Raw genomic sequence first — 20,626 nt, 5'->3', positions numbered from 1 at the left:
CAATGTACATTACCAGCCTTATCATTTTGCTACTATGGCTGATTTGCATTTTGCAATACAACTGTTTCCTCTAGAGCCATTTCACAAAACCTAGAAAACACAGGCCCTGTCTACACAAGGGGAAAATAACATTGGTGCAGCTGAATCAATGTAGCAACAGTAGGGAACTTTTTTAAAAGTTTGTGAGATTAGACAGAGATATACTGGGCAAAATTTAGCCAAGATATAATTCCATTGACTTCAACTATGTTACACCAATGATTAATTTGGTTCATTGTCTGCTAAAAAAAAATTACTGCACATTTCCACAGTCAGGTCCTGATGCTGGTCCCACTGACAGAAGAGGTTTTGGAACAAATAAATAAACAGTAATAAGTCACCAGAACCAGATTTAACCTATTGCTTAAATCAGCCTCTGTACCAGATGACTTGAGGATAGATAATGTAACACCAGTTTTTAAGAAAGCCTCCAGAAGCGATACTGGCAATTACAGGCTAGTAAACCTAACTTCAGTACCAGGCAAATTGGTTGAAACTGCAGTAAAGAATAGAATTATCAGACACATAGATCAACACAATTTGTTGGGGGAAGAGTCAACATGACTTTTGTAAAGGAAAGTCATGCCTCACTAATCTATTAGAAAGAAGAAGCGGGACCGCTAAACACTGAGGATGGAGTGGAGGTTAAGGATAATCTAGGCACAGCCCAATATCTAAACAAATACTTTGCCTCAGTCTTTAATGAGGCTAATAAGGCACTTAGGGACAATGGCAGGATTACAAATGGGAATGAGGATATGAAGGTAGATATTACCACATCCGAGGTAGAAGCCAAACTCGAACATCTTACTGGACTAAATCGGGGGGCTCAGATAATCTTCATCCAAGAATATTAAAGGAACTGGCACATGAAATTGCAAGCCCATTAGCAAGAATTTTTAATGAATCTGTAAACTCAGGAGTTGAACCATATGACTGGAGAATTGCTAACATAGTTCCTATTTTTAAGAAAGGATAAAAAGGTGATCCGGGTAACTACAGGCCTGTTAGTTTGATATCTGTAGTATACAAGGTCTTGGAAAAAATTTTGAAGGAGAAAGTACTTAAGGACATTGAGGTCCATGGTAACTGGGACAAAATACAACATGGTTTTACAAAAGGTAGATTGTGCCAGACCAACCTGAACTCCTTCTTTGAGAAGGTAACAGATTTTGTAGACAAAGGAAACGCAGTGGATCTAATTTACCTCGATTTCAGTAAGGCATTTGATACGGTTCCACATGGGGAATTATTAATTAAATTGGAAAAGATGGGGATCAATGTGAAAATTGAAAGGTGGATAAAGAACTGTTAAAGGGGAGACTGCAACGGGTCATACTGAAAGGTGAACTGTCAGGCTGAAGGGAGGTACTAGTGGAGTTCCTCAGGGATCAGTTTTGGGACCAATCTTATTTAATCTTTTTATTACTGACCTTGGCACAAAAAGTGAGAGTGTGCTAATAAAGTTTGCAGATGACACAAAGGTGGGAGATATTGCCAATACAGAGAAGGACCGGGATATCATACAGGAAGATCTGGATGACCTTGTAAACTGGAGTAATAGTAATAGGATGAAATTTAAACGTAAAAAGTGCAAGGTCATGTGTTTAGGGATTAATAACAAGAATTTTTGTTATAAGATGGGGACTCATCAGCTGGAAGTAACAGAGCAGGAGAAGGACCTCAGAGTATTGGTTGATCACAGGATGACTATGAGCCGCCAATGTAATATGGCCCGTGAAAAAAGCGAATGTGGTCTTGGGATGCATGAGGCGAGGTATTTCCAGTAGAGATAAGAAGGTGTTAGTACCATTATACAAGGCACTGATGAGGCCTCACCTGGAATACTGTGTGCAGTTCTGGTCTCCCATGTTTAAGAAGGATGAATTCAAACTGGAACAGGTACAGAGAAGGGCTACTAGGATGATCCGAGGAATGGAAAATCTGTCTTATGAAAGGAGACTCCAGGAGCTTGGCTTGTTTAGCCTAACCAAGAGAAGACTGAGGGGAGATCTGATTGCTCTCTATAAATATATCAGAGGGATAAATACCAGGGAGGGAGAGGAATTATTTAAGCTCAGTACCAATGTGGACACAAGAACAAATGGATATAAACTGGCCATCAGGAAGTTTAGACTTGAAATTAGACAAAGGTTTCTAACCATCAGAGGAGTGAAGTTCTGGAACAGCCTTCCAAGGGGAGCAGTGGGAGCAAAAGACATATCTGGCTTCAAGACTAAGCTTGATAAATTTATGGAGGGGATGGTATGATGGGATAGCCTAATTTTGGCAATTAATTGATCTTTGACTATTAGCGGTAAATAGGCCCAATGGCCTGTGATGGGATGTTAGATGGGGTGGGATCTGAGTTGCTACAGAGATCTCTTTCCTGGGTGTCTGACTGGTTTAGCTGATCGCCATATTTGAGATCGGGAAGGAATTTTCCTCCAGGGCAGATTGGCAGAGGCCTTGGGAGTTTTTTGCCTTCCTCTGCAGCATGGGGCATGGGTCACTTGTTGGAGGATTTTCTGCACCCTGAAGTCTTTAAACCATGATTTGAGGACTTCAAAAGTTCAAACATAGGTTAGGGATTTATTACAGGAGTGGGTGGGTGAGATTCTGTGACCTGCTTTGTGCAGGAGGTCAGACTAGAAAATCATAATGGTTCCTTCTGACCTTAAAGTCTATGACTCTATGACTCTTTGAGGGAGTAACAAACACGTGGATGAGGGTGATCCAGTGGATACAGTGTACTTGGGACTTTCAGAAAGCTTTGACAAGGGGTCCCTCACCAAAGTCTCTTACGCAAAGTAAGCAGTCATGGGATATGAGGGAAGGTTCTTTCATGGAGATAAAAGATAGGAGACAAAGGATAGGAATGTGGTCAGTGTACAAAATGGGTAAATAGCAGGGTCCCTCAAGGATATGTACTGGAACCTGTGCTGTTCCACATATTCATAAATGCTCTGGAAAAGGGGGTGAACAATGAGATGGTAAAATTTGCAGATGATACAAAATTATTCAAGATAGTTAAGTACAAAGCTGACTGCGAAGAGTTACAAAAGGATCTCACAAAACTGGGTGACTGGGCATTAAAATGGCAGATGAAATTCAATATTGATAAATGCAAAATAATGCATATTTGAAAACATAATTTCAACTACACGTACAAAATGATGGGATCTAAATTAGCTGTTACTACTCAAGAAAGAAATTGTGAAGTCATTGTGGATAGTTCTCCGAAAACATCTGTTCAGTGTGCACTGGCAGTCAAAAAAGTGAACAGAATGTTAGGAAGCATTAGGAAAGGGATAGATAATAAACAGTAAATATAATAATGCCACTATATAAATCCATGGTATGCCCACACCTTGATTATTGAGTGCAATTCTGGTCACCCCATCTCAAACAAATATATTAGAATTGGAAAAAATGCAGAGAATGGCTACAGAAATGAGTAGAGATTAAAAAGACTGGGATTGTTCATCTTGGAAAAGAGAATACTAAGGGGGGATATGATAGAAATCTATAAAATCATGAATAGTGTGGAGAAAGTGAATATGGAAGTGTTATTTACCTCTTCACATAACATAAGAACCAGGGGTCACCAAATGAAATTAACAGGCAGCAGGTTTAAAACAAAAAAAAAAGGAAATATTTCTTCACACAACACAATCAACTTGTGGAACTTGTTGCCAGGGGATGTTATGAAGGCCAAAAGTACAACTGGGTTAAAAAAAGAATTAGATAAATTCACAGAGGATAGGTCCATCAATGGCTAATAGCCAAGATGGTCAGGGACATACCCCGCTGCTCTGGGTGTCCCTAAGTCTCTGACTGCCTGAAGTTGGGACTGGACAATGAGGTGTGATTCACTCAACAATTGCCCTGTTCTGTTCATTCCCTCTGAAGTATCTGGCAGCAGCCACTGTTAGCAGACAAGGTGCTGGGCTAGATGGATGCTTGGTCTGACCCAATATGGTTGTTCTTATGTTCTTATAAAGTCAAAAGCAACATTTCCATTGATTTTCAATTCAAGCAGGATTAAGCCCAGTCTGAGTTAAAGGCAAACAGTGCTCTCTGTATATAAAGTAGAATAATCTGCAGTGACAACTGAATAAGCAACAATGACTCAATACTTTGTCTCTAATTTCTATTAAATAAACAGAGCCCTATCTATAATGCAATTATGTGGCAGTGGAAATGGTTGCATAATTGTGAGCTTTACAAAGTTTGTCATAATAGTGCTTCTGAATGTATGCCTTCATTTAAGAAAAAAATCAGTCCTTTATAGTTGTAAAGAAAACTTTCATAATGTGATCACAATTGTAAACCAATGCAGTGATGTCACTTTAATTTTCAGACAGCCTGAAACAAGAGCTCTGTAAGAAGTGTAAACTGTTTTAATTAAATACAGTGGAGCGTTGACATTAAAGTTTAAGTATGGCAGTGTAATTGTCACCATTAACTATTTTACCACTAATCATTTCAGCTGAAACATTCAGTAAATATACTGATCCTCTGCTGTAGGAAGTAGTGGCAGATTCTGGAGTGGGATGGGATCAGAAATTGCTGTTAAGGTTTCCTTAGGTGGGGAATGAATTATTGAACCCTCTGTTCCCTAAATTAATGGTCTCAACTGAAGCTACCTAAAAGAGGAAGAAAAGAGCAACTGCATCCTCTCTCTCTCTCTCTCACTCAAAGAACACCTCAAAAAACCCTGCCTCCCACATATTCACTGGTGTCACCTTCACAAATGCGTCCTACCTAACTGTCAAAATTTTTTCCCAGGACAGCTTCAGCAATGCAGTTGTTTTCAATACCAAAATCTGTGGCACATTTAAATTTGTCAGGGGGTAATGTAAAACAAATTTGAATTAATATGAAAATAGATAATATTGGCCTGATCCAAAGTCCATTGAAATCATTTTAAAGACCATACTGACTTCAATGGGCTTTAGATCATCCCTATAAGGGATATTCTGTTGGACTAGGAGGATCATGGGGGGTGTGGGGGGAAGTTTGGCAGTGGGATTGAAAACTGAACCATAATTCTAGCACTGCTGCACATAATTTAGGTTTAATGTGAAACAGCACACAGAACCTCGTATATCACTAAGGAGCCATTCTCAGATTTTTACAAAATGCAATAGTTCTGTAAAGAATCTCTAAGGAATAAAAAGTATTTTTTCATGAATGTGGGAGAGGTTTTTTTAGCCACCAGAGCCTAGCAAATCTGTGAAGCAAGCATTGCTCTTGAAATCCATATAGCCCTCCTTTTCGAACATAAATTTGTTAGTCTCTAAGGTGCCACAAGTACTCCTTTTCTTATTAAAAAGAGGAGCTCTTGCAAATATTGGCAATGAATTACAGCTATATACTTAATTGCCTGGGACTATTGGTTGTTACTTAGCCAACTCCTTGGCCTTTGGAAAAGAAGAGACTAACAGTAGAGGTATCACTCCTATTGCAGTTCCCATGATTGCTGGACCTCTGAAAAACAAGCCAGACAGGAAAGGGGCTTGAACTTCAGTTGGTTGTAATACACGGACATGGCTGAAAGCTTCCCTACTTTTTCAAGGGAGTCAGGTAATAAGAAAACCTGACAGGACTGAAGCATGTTCCCCAGCTTCCTACATTTCCTTTAGTTACAAAGGGAGAGACCATGCTGCCATCTCTAGGAATGCCTCTTGTGAAAGAAAATGTGATGAGAAAGAAGTAACTGGAAGTTTAATCTGAAAGAAAAAAAGCCACCTTCAATTAATTAAATTTACTTAAACAAAATCTTTCAAAGTAACTTCAGCACATACTTTTCAGCATTTTAGTGGTAGTAAAGATAAAAAGAGCTAATCTTTAAATATACTTTCTATTTCTATAGCATCTTATCTCTATGGCTCTCAGAGGGCGTTAGCGACTTCATTATTTAAGACGCACAACACATCTGCAAAAGTAGGTAACTGAGGCTGTGCTCTGCTAATAAATATGACAGGGAGGGGACACTGAATAAATCTGCAAAAATAACAAGGGAATTTTCAGTATAATTAGTAGAGATGAGGGAACCTGACTTGTTTTTGATAACAAGCAGTTTCAGATCATTGAGACTTGTATAATAGAGGTTGTCTTGTGTAACCATTTTGCAGATGGCAGAGACAGAGAAGAATTAAGTGAAGTGTCCCAGGTCACTGAACAAATCACTTTCAGGAAAGGACAAAGAATGCAGGGGTCCTCACACCACGCCATTGTCTTCAGTACAAGATGGTGTTGCCACCACCATGGTAACCTCCTGCAATTGTCAAAACATGGTAGGGTGACCAGACAGTAAATGTAAAAAATCGGGACAGGGTGTGTGTGGAAACAGGAGCCTATATAAGAAAAAGCCCCCAAAATCGAGACTGTCCCTATAAAATCGGGAAACCTGGTCACCCTAAAATATGGCTATTTTTATTTAAAAACAATCCTATATTTTGCAGTAATGGGCCAAACCCCAGCAGCAGTGCATTAGGAATTATAACTGGTTTCAGGCACCAGGTTTGCTCAAGCTCCCCACTGATTTTGGGGGGTTACCATCACATTTTCTACCTTTAAAATAATGAGTATTTTCCTGTGTGGCTCTCCTGAAGAAACCCCCACTGACTGCCACATGGGGAGCCACGGACGCGTTTGCCCCCCAGATCCGTGCGCGCGGCGCAGAACACATAGCGGCGGGCTAGAAGCCGGCCAGCTGTGCAGACGACGTCACAGAAGACCCTCTCGGACGCCCCCTAGCCCCTTTCGCAGGGGCCCTTGAAGGGGTCGGGGCAGGAGGCTCTGGGCAGCCCTAGCCCCGCCCCTCCTTGCCAGTGACAGGTACCAAGTCATCTCCTCTTGTTTTGGAGGTGCGCGTGGTTATCTCTGATTGGCCGTCGCTCGGGGCCCCGCCTCCTGTCGTCCCAGCCCCCACGCCGGGCTGGGACGCGCGGCCGGTTGGACTCCGAGTCCCAGAGTGCTTTGCGCGGCAGGCGGCGGTTGTGTGGCCGCCGCCGCTGCTGTGCGAGGGAGGAGGCTGGGGGCCGGGCCGGCGCAGCGCACAGGGGAGCGTGGCTGAGGCGGGCGGAGGTGAGCGCGGCGCCCTCTCCTGACAGGGGGCCGGCAGAGGCAGCGCCGACAGCGTCCGCCGGTGCCCGTGCGCCCGCGTCCATCCCCTGCCCGGTGCCGAGCCCTTGGCCGCGCGGCGGAGCGGGGCGAGGGCCCCCGGGGTGGCGGGGCGAGGCGGGAGCAGCATGAGCAGCGCCCGCGGAGCCGCCCGGAGGACAGCGGCGGGGACGGGGCTGGCGGTGCGTCTCCTGCTGCTGGGCAGCATCTGGACTCCGGTGGAGGCCCAGGTGAGAGAGATGGGGCTCGGGCGACGGCGGCTGCCTGTGTCGGGGGCGGGGAGGGACCCTGGAGGGGAAGGAGGACCGGAGTTCCGGGCTTTCCTCCTTCGGCCAGACTGCAGCTGGATAACGGCTCACGTGTGCGCGCAGCGGTTTCTGTCCCGAGGGATCCCGTGAGCTTTGTGGACTCTGGGTTTGGTGCTGCTGGCTGCCCTGTGCCCCCGCGGATCCGAAGAGGGGGCACTGCGCGTTTTCAGCGGTTTGCAGGACCAAGCAGGATCGACTTTATATTTCTTTCCGCTGCCTCTTGCTGAGTGAGATGCACTGAGGTTTCAGTGGGGAGCTATTTTGGTTTCATTTGTTACCAGTAGCAGAGCAGACGTTTAATGTGGCTGACTTGTAACCGTGCCCCAAGGGTATATGATTGGGGTATTATATGAAATTTGGAAAAGAGGAATGCACAGAGAAGTTCTCTGTTATGGGATATAATAATATTTTTATACAAAGATTCAGACGTTAAATAGAGGAGTTCCTTAATTCAGGAAGCAGTACTTTTATATTCATATGTACAAATTTCATCCTAAACAATCCCAGAGTGTTTCACAAGATATGGGTTGTATCATGCTATTCATTTTTAAGCAGAACTCTGACTTCTTTAGGAAGTCAGTGGGAGGTATAGTATGATCTATTGGTAGTACTTAAAGATCTGGGAATTAGAGCTCGGAACAGAACTCAGGTCTCCTTTTACTTTGACTGCTCTTTGGTGATGTTGGACATCTAACTTAAGCTCTGTTACCCCCTGGTACAGATGGAGATAGTAATGCTTACCCTTCTTTTTGAATTGTTCTGAGAAATTGAGTGTCATATGCCAAAAATACAATGGAAGTGGAGAGTCTTTTACTTCTATTCATCAGAAACAACCATATCTAAGATAGCAGTTGTGATGTGGGAGGGCAGGTGAAGCTTTGGCCAAAGAGATTAGGGAAAACCTATGGAGTCATTTACACACAGAGCAAGCCAAATGTTGTCTCTTTTGGTTGTTTTAAATATATGTTTACATTTTTAAGGTTTTCATACCTTGAAACCTGCCCTACAGTAAGTGTCCATCCCAGGGACTGTCAATAAATCACTTGCCCAGTATAGATTCCTTTTATTTAAGTGAAACAATACTCTCAAGCTTTACAAATTCAATTTGGAAGTAAGGTGCACATTTTTAAGTGAGAGTGATTAACCATTTGAACAAGCCTATCTAGAGAAATGGTGAATTCTTGATGTCCTCAAATTACAATTAACACTGGATGCCTTTCTGAAAGTTATGCTTTAGTGAAAAAGGAGTTAGTGGGCTCAATACAGGAGTAACTGGGTGAAACTTAATGGCCTGTGATATACAGGAGGTCAGAGTAGATGATCTCATGGTTCCTTTTGGCCTTAAACTCCATGAATCTATGAAAATGTGTTGGAAATTTCATGGGATACATAAATGGTACATTAATCCATATCTAAGTTAAATTGCCCTTAAAGCAGAATTGGTGGGTTTTTTTGTTTTTTGTGTGTGTTTTTTGCTGGTGGCCCTTAATGCTGTCATTAAAAAACCTTAATGCAAGTTTCACTGTTTGTTTAGTCTTTAAACTGGGAGGGATACCAATTGTTTTTTAAACCAAGGTTTATATATTTGTAGGGCTGTTGATTAATCACAGTTAACTCATATGATTTACTCAAAAAAATTAATTGTAATTTTAAAAATCACGATTAATTGCACTGTTAAACAATAGAATACCAAATGAAATTTATTAAATATTTTTGGATGTTTACTACATTTTCAAATATATTAATTTCAATTACAACACAGAATGCAAAGTGTACAGTGCTTACATTATATTATTTTTATTACAGATATTAATGTTTATTACAGATATTAATGTTTATTGTAAAACAATAAACGAAATCATATTTTTCAATTCCCCTCATACGAGTACTGTAGTACGTCATGAAAGTGAAACTTACAAATGTAGGGTTTTTTTGTTACATAACTATTTTGTTTTTGAGTACAATGTAAACCTTTAGAGCCTATACCTCCGCTCAGTCCTACTTCTCATTTAGCCAATCACTAAAAGAAACAAGTTTGTTTACATTTATGGGCAATAATGCTTCCCACTTCTTAATTACTTCTGAAAGTGAGAACAGGTATTCGCATGGCACTATTGTAGCTGGCGTTGCAAGATATTTACGTGCCAGATGCGCTAAAGATTCCTATGCCTCTTTATGCTTCAGCCATTGTTCCAGAGGACATGCTTCCATGCTGATGATGCTCGTTAAAAAAATAATGCATTAATTAAATTTGTGATTGAACTTCTTGGTGGAAAATTTTATGTCTCCTGCTCTGTTTTACCCTCATTCTGCCATATATTTCATGTTATAGCAGTCTCGGATGATGACCCAGTACATGTTCGTTTTAAGAACATTTCACTGCAAATTTGACAAAATAAGAAGATACCAATGTGAGATTTCTAAAGATAGCTACAGCACTCAACACAAGACTTAAGAATCTGTAGTGCCTTCTAAAATCGGAGAGGGACAAAGTGTGGAGCATGCTTTCAGAAGTCTTTTAAGAGCAAAACTCTGATGCGGAAACTACAGAACCCAAATCACCAAAAAAGGAAAATCAACCTTCTGCTGGTGGCATCTTTCTCAGATGATGAAAATGAACATGTATCGGTCCGCACTGCTCTGGATTTTTATCGAGCAGAACCTGTCATCAGCATGGACGCATGTCCTTTGGAATGGTGGTTGAAGCATGAAGGGACATGAATCTTTAGTGCATGTGGCATCTAAATATCTTCCGATGCCGGCTACAACAGTGCCATGCGAGCGGCCTGTTCTCACTTTCAGGTAACTTTGTAAAGAAGAAGCAGGCAGCATTATCTTCTGCAAACGTAAACAAACTTGTTTGTCTGAGCAATTGGCTGATCAAGAAGTAGCACTGAATGGACTTGTAGGCTCTAAAGTTTTACATTATTTTATTTTTGAATGCAGGGTTCTTTTTGCACATAATTCTACATTCATAAGTTCAACTTTCATGATAGAGTGCACTATAGTACTCGTATTAGGTGAATTGAAAAATATATTTTTTTCAGTACAAATATTTGTAATAATAAATATAAAGTGAGCACTGTACACTTTTTATTCTGTGTTGTAATTGGAGTCAATACATTTGAAAACGTAGAAATCTTCCAAAAATATTTAAATAAATGGTATTCTATTACTGTTTAATAGCACGATTAATCACAATTTTTTTAATCGCTTGACAGCTGTATATATTTGTAATAAAATATTAAACATCTTTTGTTGCTGCAGTTCAAATTCTACATATCTATTACCCCCTGGTTCTCTACAGTGTTTTGATTACTAGCTTTTTTTCTCTCTCTCATTTTGTGTATGCAGCAAAGTGGTAAAACTGTGAGGAGCAAAACAAGGTGTCCCGGTTGGTTTTCGAATGAGGAAATATGTTTAAGCAATTAAAATACAACCACCTGAGAGCACACCTTTAAGGTTGTCTGTATAAATGTGCTAACAATGTTACTGCATTCATGTATTCTATTCAGAGCTTGTATGTTTCACAAGATAATAAATTTAGTTGTTTCTACAAACTCCATATTTTAAATGCATATAACTTGGAACTTAACTCATGTTTAAGCATATCTTTTATAAAAGGTTGACTTATATTGGAAAACAAGTTAGAGAATTAACCATTTACAGGTTACATCGGATGTCATATATACAGCAATCATTTTAACAGACACTGTAGAAAAATACTTTAATACAGTTCCTGGAAACTAGATTGTGGGGTAGTCACTTTTGATCCATATGATACAAATAAAATTAAAAGTAATACACTAGTATTTTTCAATTTGTAATTAATTTGAATCTTATAGTTGCTAGTAAGACTGTGATGAGGGAATTGCATACATTGTGGTTATATTTAGTTGGTCCATTTACCGCTTCCTGTAACATGTATGCATGTAACAGTTGTAACTGAAAAATTAATATCAGCATTAATTTAAGTGACTTGTTATGTTATGTTTCTCATTCTTCTCCTTCCTCAGTTTTATATATAAAACTGAACATTGCCATGTTTTCCAAGGTAAGAAGTGGAATATTTAATGAGGTGTTGTAGGTGTAATTTTTGTAAATATACTTATTTAAAAAAAGTTTTACAAATCTATTAGCGCTAGAAATGTTTTCATTAAACTGTTTGTTAAATTTCAGTTATATGTCTAAATCCCTTTCTCCAAAGGTGCAAATTCCTTATGGTATCGGAAGTAAAAGTACTGTATAAGAAGCAGAAAAATGCTATGGACTAAATTAAGTCGTGGCATACATTAATGCAACTCCATTAAAATCACTGGAGATGTGATAACTCATGCCAGGGCAGCATTTGGCCCTATACCTATCAAGTGAACTAACCAGTCTAGTTTCATTGTCAGAGACCAGTGAAATGCAACCAAAAAAACCCGCAACAACTCAGCATGAATAGTGAAAAGTAATAGGCTTTTAATATTATTTGTTCTAATGTTTTAACACAGGATCTTTTAAAATGTAATTCTTTTTCTGGCAACATAGTAAAGAGAATTGTTTCCATGCAAATATTCAAACACTAATAGAGAAGATGCAGAAACCTGTTGCATTTAATTTACTGAATAATAGAGTACTTTGAAGTAAGATAAAGCTCTGAGTGTGTAATCCACACTAGTAGAACCGCTCTGTAAATTTAATGAGTAGCTTGAAACCCTTAATCTGTTGTGCTGCTTTATCATGAACGAGGGTTATCACCTTCGAGCCTTGTGCCTTCACTCATAACATGGGCCACTAAAACACCTTAAAAGAGTATCTTAATACAATTACAACAATGTTTAATTTTAAATTACACCTTGCAAAGAAGTTTTTTGCTATTTTATAAAAAAAAATTCTCATTTTTGAAAGTAGATCATTGGAGATAGATAAGAAACAATATGAACTATGTTGTAAACACTGATAATTTTGGTAGTCTTTTTAAAAAATTGTTTTGTCTTTAGACTCAGGACTTCTCAGATATCTTCTTTTTCCCCTCATTTCTGAAGGGTCCATCTTCTATCTTCAGTGTTTTGTTGCTTGCTGAATAACTCTTAATTTGTGTTTGGAAGACTAAAACACAAGCTGTAGGTTTTACTGAAAAACAGTAATGTGTTACGTTGTTCTATTGCCATTTCTATAGTTGACCATGGACTAAGATCTACAAGTATGGTTAAATTTATTAAAGGCATTTAAAAATGCTTTTAGGGTTTTAAATTGTAATTTTAGGCACTGATACTGCAAATACTTACTCATGTGAGTAGCTACGCTTACTTGAGTCGCGACCTGGGAGTCAGTGGGATTAGTCCTATAGGTATTTACAGAATCAAATCCTATGTGTGTATTAAATCAGCCCCTGTACCAGATGACTGGAGAGTAGCAAATATAATGCCTATTTTTAAGAAAGATTCCAGAGATGATGCTGGCAGTTACAGGCTGGTAAGCCTAACTTAGGTACCAGGCTAATTGTTTGAAACTATAGTAAAGAGCAGAATTATCAGATGCATAAACATGATGTGTTGGAGAAGAGTCAACATTGCTTTTGTAAAGGGAAATCATGCCTCCCCAATCTATTAAGTTATTTGAGGTAGTCAACAAGCATGTGAAGAAGAGTGATCAGTGGATATAGTGTGCTTGGACTTTCAGAAAGCCTTTGACAAGGTCTTACACCAAAGGCTCTTAAGCAAAGTAAGCAGTCATGAGAGAAGAGGGAAGGTTCTCTCATGGATCAGTAATTGGTTAAAGGATAGGAAATTAAGAGTAAGAATAAATGGTCAGGTTTCACAGTGGAGAGTGGTAAATAGCCAGGTCCCCCAAGGATCTGGGACCAGGGCTGTTCCACATATTCATAAATGATTTGGAAAAGGGGGTAAACAGTGAAGTTGCAAAATTTGCAAATGATACAAAATAACTCAAGATAGTTAAGTCCAAAGCAGACTGTGAAGAGTTACAAAGTGATCTCACAAAACAGAGGGACTGGCTGACAAAATGGCAGATGAAATTCAGTGTTGGTAAATGCAGATAATCCCAACTATACATACAAAATGATGGGGTCTAAATTAACTGTTTACCACTCAAGAAAGAGATCTTGGAATCATCATGTTTAGTTCTCAATGTGCAGCGTATGTCAAAAAAATTAACAATGTTAGGAACCATTCTGAAAGAAATAGATAATGCTCCTATATAAATTCATGGTATGCTCACACCTTGAATACTGCATGCAGTTCTGGTCACCCAAAAAGATATTAGAATTGGGAAAAGTACAGAGAAGGGCAACAGAAATGTTTAGGAGTATGGAACAGCTTCCGTGTGAACAGAGAGTCTGGGACTGTTGAGCTTAGACAAGAGATGATTAAGGGGTGATGCCACAGAGGTCTATTAATATCATGAATGGTGTGGAGGAATTGAATAAGGAGGTGTTGTTTACCCCTTCACAAAACACAAGAACCAGAGGTCACCTGATGAAATTAATAGGCAGCAGGTTTAAAACAAACATAAGGAAATACTTCTTCACACAATGCAGAGTCAGTCTGTAGAACTGGAGGATATTGTGAAGATCAAAAATATAACTAAGTTTAGAAAAGAATTAGATAAGTTAATGGAGCATAGATCCATCCATAATCATTACCCAAGATGGTCAGGGATGCAACTGTATATTCCAGGCACCCCTAAACCTCCAAATGCCAAAAGCTGGGACTGGATAACCTGGGAGGTATCACTCAAAATTGCCCTGTTCTGTTCATTCCCTCTGAAGCATCTGACACTGTTGTCAGAGACAGGATAGTGGGCTAGATGGACCATTAGTTTGACCCACTGTGGCTGCTCTTACATTATTATTAGAATTGTAATATATGTAACAGTCTATTATTCTAATATTTTTCCTACTACATTCTGTAGATAAGTATCAAAATACTTTAAAAAGTATAATGTAAGTATGCCTCTTTTAGAAATGGGTTAACAGAACTTATTTTAAACTCGAAGTGAAGTATTTTAAGTTAAGATAATACAAGATTTTTATGTACATTAGGGGCTCAATCTCACAAGTTTGTAAACAATTTCTGTGACAGTACTATGCATCTCATAAAATCATGTCTTAACATGATATATCCTCCTGGTTTGGGAAATATAGGCCCTTCAGGCTGCAACATGCTCCACAGAGATGGTCTCAATTGAAGTGCAAATTGCAGGACCACAGCATTAATCTCCATAGTTACTACATTCAAATAGTATTGCACCTGGAGGTGGACTGATGCCAGTCCATGGCATCAGAAATTAGTTTTCTATTGTAAACAAGTGTAAAGATAAGATATTGTCACCCCCTTTGAGTGTAGCAGTTATCCAAAATTCAGGGTCCTATGGTTTTGTTTGAGGAGAAACTGATCACACAGCCAGATACCATTTGATACTATTGTTTATTTACAAAGAATGTACAAAGTCCTGTTTTCTGAACATAGCAAGAATCAAAAGGCAGGAGACAATTTCTTTGCTCAGTGGTTCAAGCCCCTTTTTAGACAGCACTCGGCCCAAAAACTCGCATAACTTTCACTGAGGGCCAGACTATCAGTGCTTCTGTGGCTATGTCTAATGCTTGCTTGCTGCCTCTCTCTCTTGCCTTCTTACTTTCACAGACACACACATCTACACAAAACAAAATCTCTCTGCCTGCATATGCCTTTGTTTTGAGTGTAAGCTACTATTTTTCAGCTGTCTGATTCCATAAAGGAGCTAAACTGTTGCACAAATTGAGGGTGGCTGTTACATCCACTGGTTTCAGCAAGGATTTAACCCAACTCATATGAAAACTAATGATGCATTAATGTAATACAGTTATCTAACTCCTCATCCACCTTTATTAAGAAAAATCCTCTAATTTTTGTTGGGGTTGATTTGTTTATCTAAGAATAATTTTTACTACCTTGAATCTTGGTCAGTAAAGCAATAGAATATATTTGTTTCTTGTAGCTCTCCGGACTGTTGGATGACTGCTTGTGTGATATAGAAAGCATTGATGACTTCAATACTTACAAGATCTTCCCCAAAATACAGAAACTGCAAGAACGAGACTACTTCAGATATTACAAGGTACAGTAAGAATGGCACTTTTATACATAGCTAAGTGAAAATCCAGGATATGATGGTCTATAGACTAACTCGGTCTGATCTTCATTTTTTTTTTTCTGAAATCTTTTCAATTTCTTTCTTAGCAGCCCAAAACACCCTTTTGTCACTTGATAGTCTTTAATTTTTTGATTGAAAATTATACTGTCTGAGCTCTGGTATTTGCCACTGATACAGGGTTTAAAACAGCACTAAATCACTAAAATTGTAATCCAATGGACAAGTGATTCCCTACACCAAGTGGTCTGCAAGCACGACTGTATTGCAAGGAAGCTTTTTAGTGGAAGAGTTACAGGAATGAGCAACTTTATACTGGAATATTTTGATAAATTAAAAAAAAGCACCAAAACAATTAAGGAATGTAGAAACCCAAGCCATTATTTAAATGTTTGGAATGTGATAGATTCCTGACCAGTCAACTACATATTTTATACTGAAATTGTGACAAGATATCCAGTAATGCTTACTAGGGATGAATTCAGTAAGTCTGATTGTAATGCTAGAGGCTGCAAGGATGGTTATGAGACTTCTTGCTAAATACTTTTTGGCTATTTTTCCCCCCTGTATTTTGTTAATTTGGGTGATTGCATAATGCCTGTATTTTCATTGTCCCTTCTGCAAACACACATACTAAATATGTAATGGATTCTAGTGCCTTTGTCTCATTTTGGAATTTGGAATATCTCTACACCAGTTTGTTTTTATGAAATAATCTGCAGTTTAAGGTTCTGTAGTAATCTTTCATCTAAAGTGGTCTACTATATGTGGGCGATCTCCTGGTAAACTATTTGATGCCTGTATATTCTTGAGAATTAGCATATCAGAATATTCTACTATTAGCCCATAACTCCTCATGAGAAATAATGAGATTTTTGTAACTGGATCCTTTTTGTGGAAATCAGGAACAGAAAACATGTCTTTATATACTTTTCTGTATTCCTGTCTTTGTTTTTGTGGTAGGGATTTTGCACTATGTTTTTCTCTCCCTCCACTTTGGTATCAATATGCTTAGAAAAAGAAAATCCCAAATTCTGAAGCTTTGTGTATTATTCTTCAAGGTTGAAGCTTTTAGAAAGGAAGGGAGTAGACTAAAAGGGAGAATGCTAGGTAACTTCTGTTTGTTTTAAGGGGTCTTGTCTAAGGGTATGTCTACACTACGGAATAAGGTCGAATTTATAGAAGTCGTTTTTTTAGAAATCGGTTTTATATATTCGAGTGTGTGTGTCCCCACAGAAAATGCTCTAAGTGCATTAAGTGCATTAACTCGGCGGAGCGCTTCCACAGTACCGAGGCTAGAGTCGACTTCCGGAGCGTTGCACTGTGGGTAGCTATCCCACAGTTCCCGCAGGCTCTGCTGCCCATTGGAATTCTGGGTTGAGATCCCAATGCCTGATGGGGCTAAAACATTGTCGCGGGTGGTTCTGGGTAGATATCGTCAGGCCCCCGTTCCCTCCCTCCCTCCGTGAAAGCAAGGGCAGACAATCATTTTGCGCCTTTTTTCCTGAGTTACCTGTGCAGACGCCATACCATGGCAAGCATGGAGCCCACTCAGGTAACCGTCACCCTATGTCTCCTGGGTGCTGGCAGACGCGGTACGGCATTGCTACACAGTAGCAGCAACCCCTTGCCTTGTGGCAGCAGACAGTACAATACGACTGGTAGCTGTCATCGTCATGTCCGAGGTGCTCCTGGCCACGTCGGCTGAGAGCGCCTGGGCAGACATGGGCGCAGGGACTAAATTTGGAGTGACTTGACCAGGTCATTCTCTTTAGTCCTGCAGTCAGTCCTATTGAACCGTCTTATGGTGAGCGGGCAGGCGATACGGACTGCTAGCAGTCGTACTGTACCATCTTCTGCCGAGCAGCCATGAGATGTGGATGGCATGCAGTCCTTCTGCACCGTCTGCTGCCAGCCAAAGATGTAAAAGATAGATGGAGTGGATCAAAACAAGAAATAGACCAGATTTGTTTTGTACTCATTTGCTTCCCCCCCTCCCCTGTCTAGGGGACTCATTCTTCTAGGTCACACTGCAGTCACTCACAGAGAAGGTGCAGCGAGGTAAATCTAGCCATGTATCAATCAGAGGCCAGGCTAACCTTCTTGTTCCAATAAGGACAATAACTTAGGTGCACCATTTCTTATTGGAACCCTCCGTGAAGTCCTGCCTGAAATACTCCTTGATTTAAAGCCACCCCCTTTGTTGATTTTAGCTCCCTGAAGCCAACCCTGTAAGCCGTGTCCTCAGTCGCCCCTCCCGGCGTCAGAGCAACGGCAAACAATCGGGCATCTGAGAGTGCTGTCCAGAGCAGTCACAATGGAGCACTCTGATGGGGCTAAAACATTGTTGCGGGTGGTTCTGGGTACGTATCGTCAGGCCCCCGTTCCCTTCCTCCCTCCCTGAAAGTAAGGGCAGACAATCATTTCGCGCCTTTTTTCCTGAGTTACCTGTGCAGACGCCATACCACGGCAAGCATGGAGCCCGCTCAGGTAACTGTCACCCTATGTCTCCTGGGTGCTGGCAGACGCGGTACGGCTTTGCTACACAGTAGCAGCAACCCATTGCCTTCTGGCAGCAGGCGGTGCAATACGACTGGTAGCTGTCATCGTCATGTCCGAGGTGCTCCTGGCCACGTCGGCCGGGAGCGCCTGGGCAGACATGGGCGCAGGGACTAAATTTGGAGTGACTTGAGCAGGTCATTCTCTTTAGTCCTGCAGTCAGTCCTATTGAACCGTCTTATGGTGAGCGGGCAGGCGATACGGACTGCTAGCAGTCGTACCATCTTCTGCCGAGCAGCCATGAGATGTGGATGGCATGCAGTCCTTCTGCACCGTCTGCTGCCAGCCAAAGATGTAAAAGATAGATGGAGTGGATCAAAACAAGAAATAGACCAGATTTGTTTTGTACTCATTTGCCTCCTCCCCTGTCTAGGGGACTCATTCCTCTAGGTCACACTGCAGTCACTCACAGAGAAGGTGCAGCGAGGTAAATCTAGCCATGTATCAATCAGAGGCCAGGCTAACCTCCTTGTTCCAATAAGAACGATAACTTAGGTGCACCATTTCTTATTGGAACCCTCCGTGAAGTCCTGCCTGAAATTCTCCTTGATGTACAGACACCCCCTTTGTTGATTTTTAGCTCCCTGAAGCCAACCCTGTAAGCCGTGTCATCAGTCGCCCTTCCCTCCGTCAGAGCAACGGCAGACAATCGTTCCGCGCCTTTTCTCTGTGCGGATGCCATACCAAGGCAAGCATGGAGGCCGCTCAGCTCACTTTGGCAATTAGGAGCACATTAAACACCACACGCATTATCCAGCAGTATATGCAGCACCAGAACCTGGCAAAGCGATACCGGGCGAGGAGGCGACGTCAGCGCGGTCCCGTGAGTGATCAGGACATGGACACAGATTTCTCTGAAAGCATGGGCCCTGCCAATGCATGCATCATGGTGCTAATGGGGCAGGTTCATGCTGTGGAACGCCGATTCTGGGCTCGGGAAACAAGCACAGACTGGTGGGACCCCATAGTGTTGCAGGTCTGGGACGATTCCCAGTGGCTGCGAAACTTTCGCATGCGTAAGGGCACTTTCATGGAACTTTGTGACTTGCTTTCCCCTGCCCTGAGGTGCATGAATACCAAGATGAGAGCAGCGCTCACAGTTGAGAAGTGAGTGGCGATAGCCCTGTGGAAGCTTGCAACGCCAGACAGCTACCGGTCAGTTGGGAATCAATTTGGAGTGGGCAAATCTACTGTGGGGGCTGCTGTGATGCAAGTAGCCCACGCAATCAAAGATCTGCTGATATCAAGGGTAGTGACCCTGGGAAATGTGCAGGTCATAGTGGATGGCTTTGCTGCAATGGGATTCCCTAACTGTGGTGGGGCTATAGACGGAACCCATATCCCTATCTTGGCACCGGAGCACCAAGCCGCCGAGTACATAAACCGCAAGGGGTACTTTTCGATAGTGCTGCAAGCTCTGGTGGATCACAAGGGACGTTTCACCAACATCAACGTGGGATGGCCGGGAAAGGTGCATGATGCTCGCATCTTCAGGAACTCTGGTCTGTTTCAAAAGCTGCAGGAAGGGACTTTATTCCCAGACCAGAAAATAACTGTTGGGGATGTTGAAATGCCTATATGTATCCTTGGGGACCCAGCCTACCCCTTAATGCCATGGCTCATGAAGCCGTACACAGGCAGCCTGGACAGTAGTCAGGAGCTGTTCAACTACAGGCTGAGCAAGTGCAGAATGGTGGTAGAATGTGCATTTGGACGTTTAAAGGCGCGCTGGCGCAGTTTACTGACTCGCTTAGACCTCAGCGAAACCAATATTCCCACTGTTACTACTGCTTGCTGTGTGCTCCACAATATCTGTGAGAGTAAGGGGGAGACGTTTATGGCGGGGTGGGAGGTTGAGGCAAATCGCCTGGCTGCTGGTTACGCGCAGCCAGACACCAGGGTGGTTAGAAGAGCTCAGGAGGGCGTGGTACGCATCAGAGAAGCTTTGAAAACCAGTTTCATGACTGGCCAGGCTACAGTGTGAAAGTTCTGTTTGTTTCTCCTTGATGAAACCCCCCGCCCCTTGGTTCACTCTACTTCCCTGTAAGCTAACCACCCGCCCCTCCTCCCTTCAATCACCACTTGCAGAGGCAATAAAGTCATTGTTGCTTCACATTCATGCATTCTTTATTCATTCATCACACAAATAGGGGGATGACTACCAAGGTAGCCCAGGAGGGGTGGTGGAGGAGGGAAGGAAAATGCCACACAGCACTTTAAGCACAGCACTTTAAAAGTTTACAACTTTAAAATTTATTGAATGACAGCCTTCTTTTTTTGGGGCAATGCTCTGTGGTGGAGTGGCTGGTTGGCCAGAGGCCCCCGCACCGTGTTCTTGGGTGTCTGCGTGTGGAGGCTATGGAACTTGGGGAGGAGGGCGGTTGGTTACAGAGGGGCTGCAGTGGCAGTCTGTGCTCCTGCTGCCTTTGCTGCAGCTCAACCATACACTGGAG

General features: G+C 41.5%; 1 protein-coding gene across 3 annotated transcripts in view; it reads left to right on the top strand.

Moving 5' to 3' along the window:
• Positions 1–7,025: 7,025 nt before the first annotated feature.
• The window catches only part of ERO1B (endoplasmic reticulum oxidoreductase 1 beta), a 65,886-nt gene continuing 52,285 nt past the window's right edge, over positions 7,026–20,626 (top strand). For all 3 annotated transcript variants that reach the window (XM_084623954.1, XM_084623953.1, XM_084623955.1), the window contains exons 1-2: positions 7,026–7,400; positions 15,462–15,581. In XM_084623954.1, coding sequence (XP_084480080.1) covers positions 7,299–7,400; positions 15,462–15,581 — 222 coding nt within the window. In that variant the 5' untranslated portion in view covers positions 7,026–7,298. The remainder of the gene's footprint in view (positions 7,401–15,461; positions 15,582–20,626) is intronic.

Source organism: Lepidochelys olivacea (assembly GCF_965140295.1).
Source record: "Lepidochelys olivacea isolate rLepOli2 genome assembly, chromosome: 3".
In the NCBI taxonomy this organism is placed as follows: domain Eukaryota; kingdom Metazoa; phylum Chordata; order Testudines; family Cheloniidae; genus Lepidochelys; species Lepidochelys olivacea.
Note: the sequence above shows the minus strand (reverse complement) of the source record. Positions and strands in the feature narration are given on the sequence as shown.